General features: G+C 32.7%; 3 protein-coding genes and 2 long non-coding RNA genes across 6 annotated transcripts; 1 reads left to right on the forward strand and 4 right to left on the reverse strand.

Annotated features, from left to right (window-relative positions):
* Nucleotides 1-1,811: 1,811 nt before the first annotated feature.
* LOC116349225 lies at nt 1,812-3,586 on the reverse strand. The gene is made up of 7 exons (XM_031780563.1): nt 3,444-3,586; nt 3,188-3,379; nt 2,952-3,122; nt 2,722-2,880; nt 2,488-2,661; nt 2,258-2,416; nt 1,812-2,176 (listed from the first exon to the last, which is right to left on the reverse strand). Exons 1-7 carry the CDS (start codon nt 3,486-3,488, stop codon nt 1,937-1,939), a joined length of 1,140 nt encoding a protein of 379 aa, XP_031636423.1. The 5' UTR covers nt 3,489-3,586; the 3' UTR covers nt 1,812-1,936.
* Nucleotides 3,587-5,590: 2,004 nt separating this feature from the next.
* On the reverse strand, nt 5,591-9,397 carry LOC116349130. Its single transcript, XR_004201882.1, has 2 exons — nt 5,984-9,397; nt 5,591-5,913 (listed from the first exon to the last, which is right to left on the reverse strand). It is a non-coding gene; the product is annotated as an uncharacterized LOC116349130 (long non-coding RNA).
* Nucleotides 9,398-12,958: 3,561 nt separating this feature from the next.
* Nucleotides 12,959-13,667, reverse strand: LOC116349169. Its single transcript, XM_031780476.1, has 3 exons — nt 13,529-13,667; nt 13,225-13,461; nt 12,959-13,146 (listed from the first exon to the last, which is right to left on the reverse strand). Exons 1-3 carry the CDS (start codon nt 13,574-13,576, stop codon nt 13,036-13,038), a joined length of 396 nt encoding a protein of 131 aa, XP_031636336.1. The 5' UTR covers nt 13,577-13,667; the 3' UTR covers nt 12,959-13,035.
* A 479-nt stretch (nt 13,668-14,146) lies between these two features.
* LOC116349116 lies at nt 14,147-15,811 on the forward strand. Of its 2 annotated transcripts, XR_004201881.1 has the most exons (4): nt 14,147-14,408; nt 14,466-14,567; nt 14,644-15,048; nt 15,178-15,811. It is a non-coding gene; the product is annotated as an uncharacterized LOC116349116 (long non-coding RNA). The 2 variants fall into 2 exon arrangements; XR_004201880.1 differs by having other exon boundaries at nt 14,167-14,408; nt 14,644-15,811.
* Nucleotides 15,812-16,184: 373 nt separating this feature from the next.
* On the reverse strand, nt 16,185-16,866 carry LOC116349115. Its single transcript, XM_031780389.1, has 3 exons — nt 16,734-16,866; nt 16,430-16,666; nt 16,185-16,368 (listed from the first exon to the last, which is right to left on the reverse strand). Exons 1-3 carry the CDS (start codon nt 16,782-16,784, stop codon nt 16,258-16,260), a joined length of 399 nt encoding a protein of 132 aa, XP_031636249.1. The 5' UTR covers nt 16,785-16,866; the 3' UTR covers nt 16,185-16,257.
* Nucleotides 16,867-17,014: the final 148 nt, after the last annotated feature.

The raw sequence follows: 17,014 nt of genomic DNA on the forward strand, positions 1-17,014 counted from the left end.
AGGTAACAATAAATATTCATGTGTGCTGTACACAAATCGTTTAGATCAAACAAAGGCCACGAAAATGAAGGAGATGGCATGAATGGCAAACAAAGTCAAAATCACACCATCGATTTACTGAAATTTCATATATTTTATATGTTCACGTAATTACATTCAAATCACGACAATTTATCTCTCCCTGCAGTGAAATTTCCAATTTTGAAAATGTTATTCGGCATTGAGCAAAATACAATGATAAGAAATAAAACGAAAACAAACAAACCTTGGAATCACTCAAACGGTGTTTCGTTGATTGCTTCGTGTATTTTCTGATCTGATGAACATACGATTGGCGCATTCAAATCCATGTATTGCGTATTTTCTTAGATAAATAAATCCAAATCGTCTGTGATAATCGCTCCCTCGCAATAAATATGCAAGCAGAGTGAGAATACAAAAAAACACACACACACGCGCAAGCCTGGGCATATACACACGCACACTTTTCACACGCAAACAGGAAAAGAAGAATTCTTATCCTACGAAAAACATTAATGTTTGTCGTCAAATTGGCGTTTAGATTAGATTTCAACAAGAATACTTCTATTTTAACAAATGCAATTTTTTATTCAAAAACATCCGTGAAATACGATTTCGAATTTTGAGAATTCGCATTTCTACTTCGTTGTTACTTTCATCTGAATGATTTTCATTTCGATTCATTTGCACAGAATGTTTTGTTGATGTTGTTGATTTGTCGAGTACTTGAAAATATGCGCATACATTTATTCCAATTGATATAATTAAATATCACATTTTCAAACGGTTTATAAGCCATATTCAATGATGTTGGTTAAAGTATGTCACTGTTTATTTGTAAACTGTACAGTTTACAGTTTCGTGTTCGGAGATTCATCAACTGGTAATTAATACACATAATAAAACAGATGTTTGATCATTTTTGCAATTTATTTCGGTACTCTTATGATTTCTCCCGATATTATTTCATAATTTGTAAGCTGAATATATTTTGCTTCAATAAAAAATAATAGTTTTTGATAAAAATCGTCGTATTGTGACAGATAATTTTTTCACATGGATCCATGAAAAATTCTTAACTTTTAAACTCTGAACGAATGTCAAATATCAAAAATATCCATTTCAATTGTATCAATTTTCGACAACTTTTACTAGAGATTTCTACGCAGAGTTTTGCTCAGCGCTGCTGCCATCCACAGCATATTAAAATATCTTGCTGAGAATGCGTCGTCTGTCGCATGCGAAGGTAGGTAGCAGTTTTATATCACAGCGAACAACAATACTTGCATTGTTCTCTAATCAATCGTTTGAATGTTTTGAGTCACATAATCATGAAGAGAACAATGCATACATTCTTGTTCACTGTGATGTAAAAACTGCTACGTACCTTCGCATGCGACGGACGACGCATTCTCAGCAAGATATTTTAATATGCTGTGGATGGCAGCAGCGCTGAGCAATACTCTGTTTCTACGTGAAGAACAGCATATACGAAATACAAACGATATGCTTGGTGAACTGTACGACCCCAATTTCAAAATTTGGTGGAAAATTACATTTTCAGCTTTCTACTACCCAACATAGTTTACATTCTACAATTTCAGCGAGAATAGTGTTTCAAATCTTTACAAACCTCTGTATTTTCGTCGCATTTCAGATTGTTATGTAATAATATAAATAAAACACAGTATAGAACTATAGTCTACTGTCCACACTAATATCTTTGAAAGTAGTCTGTTTTGTGTTATTTATGTAACTAAATCTGATGTTTTAAGTAATTTTCAACTGTCTATCAGTCTATATAACAAAATATCTTTTATTTATGATTGGTAAATTTACAATGCACTTCATTTTCTACTTTAAAAATGGAAAGAGATTAAATCAAAGGTTCTAAACAATTTATAGTGAGGCAAATTCATGCCGTCTCTGTCTTCAATTCGTTTTTCTTTTCTTCTTGTGAAACAATAACGCACATGTTTTTCAAACACTTCATGCGATTTGTGCCTGTAGAAAAGTGGTATTTATGTGCCCAGAAACGTATTTTTTTGATAAAGTCCTCTGATTTTTCAATGTTGGTTGCTTCTTCAAGCTCTTCTTTGGTCATTTCTGGTTCCAACATATATTTATTCTTGCCCAAATCTTTGTGGTCCTTTCTCTAAGAATGGTGGTTTTTCATGCATTATTCGTTCAATTAAAAAATAATCAATATTATATTTCTCAGAAAATAAGTACTTACAAATATATCTCTTGCTTCGTCTTGTGTTCTAACTAAGCGCATTCTCATTTCCAGATCAACCGCTGCTTTGATATCTTCATCATGTATTCCAGCCTCTTTGGCGAAGCCTTCGATCTCCTTACGTTCTACAGGACACATGAATTCCACACAAAGATTTTTCTACATCGACACAAATTAAAGCGTAATATTTGATTGAATGAACTAAACAGAATTTTGTGAGTTTTGAGTACCATTGCCTTCATTTTTGCAACTCTGCATTGTGCCTTTACCATCACATTCCACCAGAAGTCCATTTTCATGGTAATATTTTTGTCTGCTTGATCTGACCATTTTTCTCCATTTGTGTGTTTTTCATTGACTTCAAACATTACACCATCGTCGTTTATCATTTCACAATGGTCGGCCTGATGAAAAAAAAATAGTTACAAGAGAATAAAAGAGTTTTTTTTGTTTTTTTTTTCTACCAAAATTGATTTCTTTAATCCTGTCGAGTTGCTGCTTGCCATCTCCCATACCATGTCGGCAATTGGTTTCCATTGCGTCTCTTTATAACCGGCAGATTTGGCCAATTCTGTATATTTTTTTTTCTTTAGATCTTCAGTGACAACAATACATATGTTTTTCTAACGAACCAAAAAAAAAAAATGATTAGCATTTCATGTTTGATTCGCATATTTTGTTTTTTTGGACGAACCAAAGCCATCATTTTTCCATGTTCACAGCTCCATGTTATGTATTTGTCATTCCAGAATTCCCATTTTGTTGTAAAGTCGGTGTCTTTCACATCTTTCCATTTCTTGTCACCGACGCGATCATTGAGCTCATTGACTTTATCGAAATTGGCCAATTTCAGGCATTTGTCCAGCTGTAGTGAGAAAATTCCAAATTATTCTGTGTTACTCATATTTTACTAAAAATGATAAATGTTACCATCGATTGTTTCCATTCGGTGTTGGTGTCCATTTCGGCTGATGCGACTTCACTGTACTGAATGAATTGCATTAAATCAATAGCAGCCGAAGTTTGATTATCATTCCAGCCCAGTTTTTTTGCTATTTCAGTCCATTCCTGTGGTGTTTGCTTGACGTGCTCTTTCTTTGGCAAATAACGTGCCGAACCAATCTACGAAATGAATGAAGACTTTGAAATAACTTCTATTGCAGAATAAATGGTGATAGCAACTCACCGCCGCCAAAGCAACGAACACAAATAAGTATAAACAATTCTTCATTTTACAACCGTTTCGATGTAATTCAGACGTTTGAATAATTTACGATTCTCTGATCAAAATTAGTTGACTGAATTTTTCGTTTGTGTCAAATGCTTTTATACCCATTGTCAACTACATTTATATCAGTTTATGCGATTAAAAAAATGAAATTGGAATCCAGAATCATGATCTATGCAAATTTTTGTATCAAGGGTCAATCATTGGAGTCAAATCATGAACAGATAGAAAACAAAACAAGCATTAATTTTCCAAATATTGGGGGTGTGAATTAATTTCCATCGTTTTTCGCCAGATGGAGTAACTTGAATTTTCTAATTGGAATGACAATTTCAATGAGTTTATGTCAAAGTACTGTCAAAATGCTATAAGAATCAGCACATTTTATTTGGTCGAATTGCAAACATCACAAATTTTTACTGCATCGAAAATATCTGAGATCATTTCAAAATAACATCATTTGCGGGAATTTAATTTTTTTCACTTTAATCCAATCAGAAATGCATATAATCATTATGGAACCTTGAGATTAACAAGACCTTGCGTTTCCAACACAAAAATGTTGAGTTTGGTGAACACTGAGTGGTGAATTTGGTGTAAAACTCCAAATTCACCAAAAACTTTCAAGTTGAATTATTTCACTCATTTTTGCGAAAAATTCTACGTTAAATGCATGTAAAAGTTATGGATTGACTAAATATGAATAATGCGATCGATATCAAATATTTACATATCCTAAAAGTGGTGAAAATTGTAGCGAATACGAAAAGAAGGAAAGTTTGGTTGAAGAACAATATAAGACTAATCAAATATCGCTCTAAATTTACAAATGGAATCAATTTCGTATTGAATTGGGATTGATTGTAAAGGTGGGATCTATTTCAAGAATTTCAAGCATAAAAAACCATATGTGAGTTGAGCTGAATCACAAAAATTGACGAGAAATCCAAAAATCCGCGATTCTGCCAAATGGGTGACGTAATCAAACTTGATCGAATTACAACTCATCAAAAGTGTTACAGATGATCTTTATTGATGTCAGCTGATCGTTTTTGGTTGAAAACTAACAGAACAATTACAAGAAACTTGCTGAAAAATTCAATTACCAGATTTTTTAAAAAAGTGATTTTTTTTTACTTTTGCAAAATCATTAAAAGTTGTTTGAAAAATTAATCGATAAGAATCTGTATACCCCCGCTGTACTCGCTGAACATCCCTCTTTCTGAATACCACTCATTTCAATCGATGCAGTGCACCGTTTCTGATCAATATTGTGCAAACTTTAAAAAAGTCGAAAAATGACTTGGTCAATAGATACCTGAAAAAAACTAACATTCCTTTGGATATGGAATCTGAAAATTTCCTGAGAGGTAGGCCAAAGTAGTGGCTAGCGATAGACAATACTTTGAATAAAACACATTGGTTCATTTCTTTAAAATAAACTTTCATTTTCAACAAAAAAACGATGGAAATTAATTCACACCCCCAATATAATGATGACATTGTCAATATTTCATAACTCAAAGTAAGAGATAGTAAGAATCGAAATTTTTCATAATTTCATCGTGTCACCATGATATAAAGTTAATTGATCGACTACCGATAGAATTGTTTACACCAAAATGTCAGATTAGAAACTTGAGACACAGCATTTATTTGTAAACAACCATGCCTATGTTTATTGCTTTCAAATACACTAATTGGATGATGTACATAAAGTATTTATTTCAGTAATTAAAACACTTTTACCACTATGTTGTGGAATTTTACAGATTTGAAAATGACAAAGTAAGTTAATCCATAAAGATAGAAGAAGATTAGTCTACTTGTAGGCATAAACTAATGCAATATTTTATTGCATTAGTAGGATTAATGAGTTTAAAAATGCGATTTTCAATTTTATTGGACTCTGAGTCTCTGTATTGAGAGCTATTACGAACTATCAACAATTTTATAATCAATTACAAAACGTATACGTTTAAAACATTTCACCTATAAAATAGGTTCATGTAGTTATGTTGATAAGCTTTTTTTTAGTTATTTCGTTATTTGGTGAAATAAACAGTAAACACACAATAAAGACACAGCAAATTAAAAGCGCAAACTAAGTCGTGATAATTTTATTGTTGATTTTATGGTCATTATTTCAAAATAAAACCGTCAAACGGAGAAATTACATGAGCATTTCTTAATCGCTTACTGTGTATGGAATATTTTTTTTATTGCTTAACGCCCATAAAGTTTCAGAATTGAACAGATTTTCGTGTGGTTCAGCGTTTATTGAGACATTACTTTAATGCGGTAGCTTGTTCGGTTGATGTTGTTCTTGTGTGCAGCCACAGCGATTGCAGCTTTTACCGTATCCTATTGGAATTTTATTTTCATCAGAATTCATTTCGGCTGAATCAACGTAGTCACAAAGAGTTTTCTGCAAAATCAAAATTAAAATCAAATCTTAACCGATTTCTTTTTTATATGGTAGTAAAAATTAAATATACCAATCGAGGGAATGCTTCATGCAATGAATCGGATTCTTTGAAATCTTCAGAAGTTTTATTGCGTGTAAAGCGCCTTTCGTATCAAATCAATATCATCTTTATTTTCATCGCAACTGTTCGACGCACCACACAATCCTGTCATTTTTCCAATCAGTTATTCAAGATTTTCAATTCATTTCAAACTTATTTTTCTCTTAGAATATTGACAGCGCCCCACAATTACCATGCTGTGATCAATAAAAATCGATACAAGATTTGAATAATAGTAGACAAAAGAATTTTCAATTGCAATGACGATGCTACTGCCACTCTGCGATTATGATGTTTTTTCACTGCGGCCACAACTAGTCGATTCACTTGAGTCTGAAGATCAGGGGAGTCTGATGACGAACCGCATGATTCCGAGAGTAAAAGTAATAAGAGTTGACCAGTGTATAGATTGTGGCTATAGTACGGACAGCTGCTTTATGATACAATTATGAACGTAGACACAATCTATTTGCTGAAGTTGACATTTACTCACTCTGCATTATCCCACAATATAAGCAATATTAAACTTAATTTTTGTTATACTTTTCAACGTAGATGAATCGTTTTTTTACTGAAAATTTAAATGTACCAAAAAGCTGGCTATTTCATCTCACTTCAAAGGAATAGTTAGCTCAATATAAATTCATTTCCAATTATCATGTGACACAATATTTATTTGTACTATACCGATGTTTATTGCATTCAAATAGGCATATTAAATGATGTAGTTTAATTTAATTATATTACTACACACAAATTCAATCATTGTGACCCGCTGGCCATTTAAATTATTATATCTTGTTCATATGAATGTCCAAGAAAAAAATTCTTTGTTTTTTTAGTGAATACTATATATAATTTAAAAAAAACGAATGTTTTTGTGATTATTTAAAGTTCCCCGTATTTCGTTCTTCCAATACTTTTGTTAAAAACCAGATTTATCATAATATTATTTTTGCTATCATAGCAACAAGATACCAGTTCCGTAAAAAGTCAATGCGTTGGTTGGTTAAGTATGCTGTATATCAATTTGCTTTTATACATTTTGATGAAAGTTCATTTCGGTCGACGGTCGACGGTAACACAAAATGTAAACATTTATTCGCGGAAAGCCACATCAAATTTGGTTGGAAATGTTTCGAAAAAAAATGTGGTTAAAAAAATAAACTCGATGGCAACAGTTCTCATTTTATAATACATATACTTATCGTGATACTTATGCATATAAAATACACAATGCATGCACAACAAAGTGACATGCATTTGTGGTGAATATATCAACGTAAAATTGCATTGTCAGGAAAGTGATAAATTCATGCGAACAGCATTCATGAGAGACAGGAAACAATGAAAATGAAAAAAGCGCCAAATAAGATATGAACGAAAAAACCGGGCTAAAATGGATGAACAATGCAGTGTAAAAGGGAGACAGATAATCGTTTTCAATTTAAATGGGATAAATTTTCGAAATTCGTGTAGGAATTCTTCGCATACATTATGAAATATACAGAAATATATAACCTACTGGTATACACACAGAGAGACATACACCATTCGCTTGACTACATTATTTCAGTTGCAGTTTTAGTAGTTTGTTTAGTGGCTTTTTTTCCTTTTTCGAAGCTTATGTGTGTGTCACAAGGATTTTCAAGTTTAAAGGGTGCATTTTATGCCTGCTTCAGCTAATCCATTTTTCAGTGAAAAGTCATCCACAGCTGTGATACAATCAAGCTAAAAGGCATCCGTTCGTCCCTCCAATTGAAATGGTCCTTTTTATTTTGTCGAAATAACTTCAAACAACTAGACGCTTTTGAACGACACCCGGTATTGATGAGTTACCTCCCAAAAAGGACCAAAACATGTCTCGATGCAAAAAAATCGGTAACGAAATTGCATTCGGGTCTGATGTGCATAGCTTATCTTCATTTATTGTGAAATATGCTGTTCAGTTTTTCTCTGTTTGTTTTTCCATGGTTTGTTGTTCGCCTAGAATATGTAACTACTATATGAAATGCAGCTCATAAATATACATCGCTGCATTGCTGATATTTATACGACACAAACATGACATACTCATTCTTTGTGCTCCCGTCTTTGTGTCTCAAAATATTAGCTCTTTTCACATCCCACTCTTGATCCTCTTTCCCGTTATATCATTCATTTGCTTCTCTTTTGAAGTGCATGCGTCTATGTTTTTCGCCACTTTCAATGGATCCATTTATTCGTTTTGTATTTCGAATTTTTGGCGCGTGGACCAAAAAACACAAAAACGCGCCACACAAAGGATGGATAGAATCTAACAACTTTTATTCGATGTTACATAAAACCAGGAAAATACAACAATGGCACGTAATTTAAACTCAACCACATCAAATAAATACATCATATTTCGTAACGTAACCATAAAGTGTTTCGTATATGCCATCTTTTAACTTTCGAATATTTGCAAAGCACATACGCTCTTCTCAGAGTTGTTGGTTTGCAATATTTCAACAAATATTTTCTTTCAAAAACAACAACAAAATCCATACATGCACACAAAATTCCATATGTTAAACGAGGAACGATTGTTTCGTTGTATGCATGGGTTGTAAATGCGCCGCCGATCGCATCGCTCATTCGTTCGGCGAACAACAATACAAAAGTAGTAAAATATTACATTTGAACGTACGTGAATGCTTAAAGTTCTTGTTTCCTTGTTGTTTTTTTTTGGGGTCGTTCTTTGCGATGCACGCGCTATTCTCGAAATAAAATCTATTTAAATTGCAATATATATGAGATGCTGTCATTGATGCTGCCGCTACAACTATTCAAAAAAACACGCTAAATACTGTATTTATTCAGTTTGCCGGGAAAAACATTTTGCAGATGTTAATAATTCATATTACTTGAAAAACAAAATAAGAATAAAAACGAAAATAAAATGCTTGCATTGAGTTTGGTTATTTGTCATAAAAATGAAACGCACGCTTTAGATTCATTTGGATGTCAGAGATGTGAATTGTCAAACACGTCCGTGCATTTTATTCATGTGAAATCCATCATAGTCCAAATTTAAACTGGTGCTCAACCATTACATGGGGTAGCCGAACTACGGCCAATCGCTGGCACTGTGTGTATAAATTAATAATAATGAGCATTCAAGCGTTTTATGTTTCGGACCCGCCGAGAGCTTATAAAATCGTGTCAAAGTGATTTGAACTCATGCAAGAGACACATACATACACACAAATCGCACGATTTCTATGTGTCGAGAGCATTGTGTGCATAATGAAAATTTTAAGTGTTTTGCAAACTCTCATGATTATTAGATAGCAAATCTTGTTTTCTCCATTTATTTTACCCAAAAATTTATCATTTTATTACCATTTTCCATTGCACAATGTTATGTTTCGAGGCTGCAAAAAGCGGCCATGATAATGACTAACAGCTTTCGAATTAGAGAAGCAATAAACAACAGCAATGGAAGAAAAACAACAAAATGTGGAGAAGAGATAGATGGAGAGAGAGATAGAGACAGTGAGAGCATAAAAGAGAGAGAGAGAGAGAGAAAGTAAAAAAAAAATGTTTCGTAGCCAGCTCCTATGAAAATATTTCGTTTGCATATTTGTAAAATTTTGTCGAACATTTCAGAAGACTCTATATGGTTGCGCGAAACGTCGGGGATTCGGCTTATCGCTGGGGAAGGCATTCAATGTTTATTTGTTTATCTCAGTTTTTGAGCGCTTCTATACAATCTATTCTCCGTGTTTCTTTTTTCGGTGCTTCTGTATGTATGTGAGAGGATGCTTTTATAATAATTTACCACTGCTCTTGTTCTTTTTCTTTTACTGTCTCCGTTTCTGTCTCTGTTTGTCGTTGTCGGTATCAGTGCACCACAGCATAGCTATATTTTAACTCTGTGCATCGAAAATATGGTTTCAACTTCTCATTCTATCGCATTTTATTTAAATAGTATTTGTTAGAATGATGTTCGAATTGTTGTAGTTTTGGCGCTTCTTGTTCTTGGCATATACGATAAGCCATTCACTTGAACAGAAAACTACACTATCTAAATAGAGCGCTTTCAGCAGCACAGCAGTATTGCTCTCTTTATAATATTTAGGGGAAAACACGAGAAAAAAACTCACAAAGATAGAGTAAAAGAAAAAAAAAACGTAATCACGGAATGAAAATTGCCATCATAGTGTCTGCAATAAATACGTTCAAAAGCCTTTTTCGCCTGCAGCGCATTGCTTTTGAAACGCTCCCATTACTTCTGTCAGATAATACCGAATGTTTGATATGTATTTTCACAATATTAAGGATCTTAGATAAATATTTTTATTATTCCATTGCCAAAAATTTTCCATTCATATCGAAAAGAGGCGGCTCCACCCAAACATGCAAACAACTTTTCATTTTGCCTACCATATTGTTGTACGTTTTTTTTCCTACGAGACACGCAGGTTTTTTATTCAGTGCGAACAGTTTTATTTCAATCGAGTTTTAATCCATTCAATAAAACTTTAAATTCCTACTTAACTATTTAATTTTGCCACCAAACCGCTTATTCAAACTTTCCAAATAATGAGTTAGCGCAATTGCACGAATTTCTCTTTTCACTGGATTGAATCACAAAAAAAAAAAACGGTGATAAGCGAACCAAAGCATAATGATGCCTTTGCACATGCATTCTTCTCTTTGTTGTCATCCTTTTCAACTTCTTTGAAAACAAAATATATATTTTTAAAACGCCATGCTGCCCTGGCGTTGCAACCATAAAATATGCTGCAAAGTCATGAGGTAATTGCTTTTCTCAATAACGAATGGAGAACGATAACGTTCAAACGCTTTCGATTAATGTGTTTTCTATGGCAAAAAGAAGATAAACCAGCGTAAGTGCTCATCAGTAATGTGTGCATTGTGAACGTTTTATGGAAATTTATGCCATTTTCTTGAGCGAAATACGTGCAAGAATGTGGCTACAGAAATTAGTTCATTTACTGGCTAAGTTCGTGACATCAATCGAATAGTGCCGTTGGCACATTGACTACAAAACACCGCTTGCTTGCATGCTCATTACGGTGCTCTCTTTTGCAATAATGATAATAGAGTAAATCATTAAAATCGGTTAATTTAGGATTTGGAAAATCGATTTAACGTGTATAACAATAGATAATGATGACAATGCAATTTAACTGAGATTCCAAAATTAATTCGCCCAAACCACCCGCTTGGGTGTCACCTAGTGTATGTAATAGATAAAAGTATGTTCAAGTCAAATAGCACAACTGATGATGAGAGACGTTTCATTGAAAAATGGATCATTTGTATTCTAGAGATTTTGCGAAGGTTTTACAAATGGTTCGTAAGTAGAACGCAATAGCAATTGGGCATCAGCTCCAGAGTGCATAGCATGAAGCAAGCAATGTTGCTGACGCTTTAAATTACCAAACGTTTAAAATTGCTTCGAAATTACCTTGAGGAAATGATAAAACTTTGGAAACTTTTCTAATTATTATCATGTCACTTCAATGCACGTTCGCACATCATGAACACCATAAGGTGATTCTTTCTTTTGTATGATAAAAAATAAGAGATCGATCCACTTTGAGCAGTATCAGCATAAGAAACAGTATGCTGTTGGCAAGTTTGCAACAACAACAAAAATAGAGATTCCTTTTGTTATTTTCTAATAATACTAATGTGATGGAGTTCGATGGATGGTTACTTTTTCAAAAGTATTTACATTTGGAAATGTCAGTGAAAAAAAATCGAAACTAAAATCGACACATGGTTTTTGGTTCAAGTCCATGGCGATGAATAACCATCATTGGTCAATGTTTCGACTTGGACGTAATCAGCAATTTAGTGTGATATTTTTTTCTCGAATCTCCGTCTGACATCTGCTTGTTGGAAGTGTAATCGTGACACTTACTAACAGCAACGTATAAATTCATTCACATGCATTTTGCTCGATTTTTGGAACATTTTGCATCATCGATAAAAACCAAGACCACCAGATAATTACAACTGTTATTTATATCCGTTCTTGTGTACATTTTGTGTCTGTGCCGAGCTACAATAGAATTCAGCACAAGTCTACCCAAAATCATGTATCTCTGTTTGTCTACAATAACAACCCAAGAAACCAGTATTCATCAGACAATATATTTAACTAACTGGTCAGTTGAGCTGAAAGTACGTTAGCCAGCTAAATGGACTAAAACAATAGAAGTTATTGTTATAATGAACAATCACTTCTATTAAAACAAGAAAAGTGATCCATCATTAAAACAATAACGTCTATTGTTTTAGCCCATTTAGCTGGCTAACGTACTGTCAGCTCAACTGACCAGTTAATTCAATATATTGTCTGGTATTCATATCGTACCAAATGCGAGGATATATTTAATCAAAGAAAAAAGTAAAATATTTGAATGTGTCTGCTTGGACAATGGCCTATTTTTTGGGGGGGTCGTAAACAAATGAAATGTGTTTCTTGGGGAGTATTCTGTTTTGTGTAATGAATAGCTCCGAAAAGCCATCGGCATTGATTAATTGATACTCATTTATCGAATTGAATGGATGAATGTAATACACCCAGAAATGTGGTGTGTGTGCCTTTGCATTGAGAGTTCATGTTCTCAAAACGGTAACCACATTCAGAATAAGTAAACGTATATAGTATATGTAAAAAGAGGAATAAGAAATATGGGACCGATGGGAACAGTCGTATTTTACGTACAGTAAAAATCAAGTAATTGTCGTTTGTAGATTTTCGTTAGGTCATTCAATGGCCGCACATGTGCTATGGAATGAATTTATTTAGATTTGTGTGTGCTCAAGCACAAATTTATCTGTATATCAAATTGGGGCTGTGAAGGATTTGCACAAGAAAGCAATTGCTTTAGTCTTATTGAGATCAGCAAGAATGGGTAAAACTGAATAAAAACCATTATAAACAATTGGACCACCTTTCATAATATAAAAAACCATTGAAAGCAATATTTATTTTGATCAATTTTACATACAAATTCTCATGGAACAACTTGAAGTGCATTCAAACCAGGCGAAGTTGAGTTTATTGATGGCTCAAATATATTGGTGTGGTTCATAGCCATCTTCACACCGAACTCGATCAATTTCATCTAATGAAAAAGATACGAAAAAGATTTCAACTGAACTTTTTTTTATGAATAATTCAATAAATTGTATACAATAATTACCGCTCCATTGAGGCCATCTTCGACTGTTTTTGCTTCATTCATATCACTTATGATGGCGCCAAGTTCATTTTTTTCATTGTCGCTCAATGCTTTTTCCAACTCGTTTTGGATTTTTTCGAAATCTAATTGTAGTGAAATTTCATTCACGTCATTCGATTTTTCATTTTTATTTGTCACCAGAGAATTAGCATCGTCGTTGACATCTCTTTGACGAGGAATTCGAGCTGATAAGCAAACCTTTGTGGAAAAAAAACTTATTTAATTTTCACATTTCTCGAAGATTTTTCACTTTTTTATTACTTACGTGCCACACAAATAGGACAAAAACCACAATATTCAATTTGAAAGCCATTTTTAAACAAATCTATTGTTCACACTCGTTAAAAGTACTCTGAGTATGTAACAAAGAAACTGCACTCCAACAAAGTCAAACTGATTATGCGTTTATCTGTCCCATAATAAACAAAATAATCTCATGTCAGGACCCTCGTACCGAACGTTCATAATAATATTTCATTTCGCATTCCATTTTACAAGTGATAACTGACTACGACACTCTCAAAAAGAAATGTGCCAGTTTCATATTTGCGATAATTTTTGAAATTGATCGAATGCTGCTACATTGGAAAAGTACCGAACAAATTTCTGTATTGAAATTTCGAGAGTTAAATTTCAAATATTTATTTTACAAATTAAATGTTATAATATATAAAATCTAACGAAAGTATAACAAAGTTGGAATCAAATCATTCCAAATAAAATCGAATTTATTCACATATGAATGAGCTACATTTAAAACCAGACTTGAATTAAAAATCAACAAAAGAAAAACACAGCGTTTTTTTTATATAGATTTTTATTTCACATAGGTTTTACATTCGAATCCAATATTATTTCTGGTTCATTCGAATAGAGACGTATGTTCTTTCTTTCACAATAATTTGGCCTATCAATTAGCCAAAGAATGAACACAAAAAATGGAATCATCATTGATTGTCAAAATAGGTCTCACTTGATTAAAATATAACTCCATGTCAATTGTAAAGAGTTTTGGCATATTTTGATGTCATTCAGAAAGTGATTAGGCTTCTTTCAATTCAGTTGTGTGAAACATAAATATTTTCTTTATAAAAATGGCTAAGAACTTCGTATTGATGTTTCTTATGTTCTTTATGGTAATTCAGGTGAGAAAATGATACAAATAAGGCAAATGAAAAGAATGTAGAATATTTGTTTTGTAGTTAAATGCGGCTCCGGGTAAAACTAAGGAAGAAAATAAAACATTGACGTACTACGATCCAATAACCGTCGGATGCGATCAATTCCTATCTTTTCTTTTACCAGTGAGTAATTATTGCATATGAAAATATCTCAGGTCGTTTCTTTTTAACAACCAGAGGTCATTTGCCCATTTTCTAGCCGCCAAGATTTAATGGAAAACCACAAAAGGAAAGCGCTGCATACAAAGTTGACACTAATACTACAGCAATAGATTAAAACATGAATTAAAATCTATAATGATTCAAAAATATTCAAAATGAGTAAGCTGGAATGCGAAAACAATAACTTGATGTAATTGTCTAAACAAACAATGTTTAAGTTCACAATAAGCAAAAAAAAAAAAAAATATTCACGAACCAAATTTGGTGATTTTTACTCACAATTTTATTTACTTCTTAATCATGGAATCTGATGCGTTTGACTTAACTGCCATTGAGAAAAATCATTTCTTTCTTTTGAAATAAAATAAAAATCATGATGCTGGAAACAGTAATCGAGCAATCGAAACTATTCAATATTCACCAATTCTATCTTTCGTGGATGGTGAGCCTCTTTTGAATTTCTGCAAAATTTCCGCAATCTTTTCAATTTGACATGGTGTTAATTGACATTTCTCATTTTATTTCCTCAAATTCCACATTGCTCAAACTGCTCGTATTGCTTGAATCGCAGGAATCATATGGACTGATGAATGAGCCGCACAGTTTTTGGAGATGCAGCGTGTATACTTGGATTCGTGTAAATCTGTTACTATAAACTGGGCTGGTATTCTACGACAATTCCACAAGAATCGTTCGGAATTATTGTTTATAGCTCAGCTCAGTGAAAACAATAGATGTTATTGTTATTATTATATTAAAACTTGCTTTACTACAGTCACTATAACAATCATTTCTAATGTTTTCAGTCCGTTTCAGCGCCTGACGATAGCTAACATTTCGAGTGTGTGACTTTTGTTTATCTTTTTAACGTTCGGCGACAAATGTAGAGTCCTATTAGAGTTTTATTTTGGAACTTTTGATAGACATCAATTTGTCGCCAAATGTTGAAAAGACAAAAAATTATAATTTTTTTTAATAGAAACTATATTAATAATTCCACCATGTAGAAAGGTTTCGGAATAATTTCACTGATAATAAGTAACTACCAAAAGTATGATTAATGCGTGTTATTCTCGCTATGTGCTGCAATGTTTATTCAAAACAATATTCATTCATACAAATATGTTTTTCGGAATAATTCCGAATAAGTTTATCAGAAAATGTATTAGAATACCGGCCCTGATCAATTGTTCAATATAGTTAGACTAGTCATTATTTTTAATCTGACTCAAACAATAATACAAACTCTTCATTTTCACGCTTTGCAACAAATTTGATCTTTGGGAGAAATCCACTTGAATAATTGTATTTGTTTATTTTTTATTTATTTATTTATTAAATTAAAATATATTCAATATTAAAAGCATTTATTATGTAAAACTATAAGTAACAAGTACTCTGATTATTTCAAACTGTACTATAATGAACATAAACAAACAGATTAATCTCAAGTCATGGCCCTTATGACTACTGATTATAACCAAAAGATGTGCTAGTTAAAGGTTATATGTTTGTTTAATTCAAATCAATTTGTGATAAAATGGGATGTTACATGGTGTTAAAGAGGAAAAGAAACCATTCGAAAAAAATTCTTATTCTTATAATTTATTCCAATAAAGCAAAGATTTAGGTTTTTGCAACAAAATAAAATTTAAATGTTATTTTCGGTGATTGTGTCCACAGTTGTACTTTCACCAAGAAAATTGATGTCGGAATTTGTTATGCTCGATTTAACTCCCATTGAGAAAACAATTAATTGCACCTGAATAAAAAACCATTCTGATAACCAATAATTCATTAAATAAAAATTTATAATTTCTCACCATTCCTTCAACTTTATCTTTCGTAGAGGTGCCTTTTTTGAATTTCTGTAAAATTTCAACAAACTTCTCCATTTGCGCTGGTCTTAGCTCATTTGACATTTCCTGCTTCATTTTCTCAATATCCTCATCGCTCAAATCTCGCACAGGCACTATATTTTCGGATGCTCTCGTTAATGAGATTTCACCTAATGCATTCTCATTGGAATTGTCCTCAATCGGCAGAGAAGTAACCAAAAACTAAAAGAGAATTGATTACTGATTTGTTCTACCATTGGCCATTGAAATGTCAAATATTCTTTCTTACCGCTTTGGCACAGATCAACACGACCAAAAAGTAACTGCATTTCGATGTCATCTTTACAAGAAAAACCGTTTCGCAACGTTCAACTGTACTACTCAACGAATAATAAGAGAATGTTTTGATTTTTACTCTTCATTTACTTGTAATCTAGCACATATATCATGGTTCATAGACCACGAATATAATGATTCTATATCACGTTTTTTTATATTTTGGTTTGTGTTTGTTTGGTTATTATCAAATTTAAATTCAAGCGAGTTGGCCAGTTACTGCTACTGATAAAT

The sequence above is a fragment of the Contarinia nasturtii genome, unplaced genomic scaffold (genome assembly GCF_009176525.2).
Source record: "Contarinia nasturtii isolate CC-2019 unplaced genomic scaffold, AAFC_CNas_1.1 Cnas_scaffold_2806, whole genome shotgun sequence".
Taxonomy (NCBI): domain Eukaryota; kingdom Metazoa; phylum Arthropoda; class Insecta; order Diptera; family Cecidomyiidae; genus Contarinia; species Contarinia nasturtii.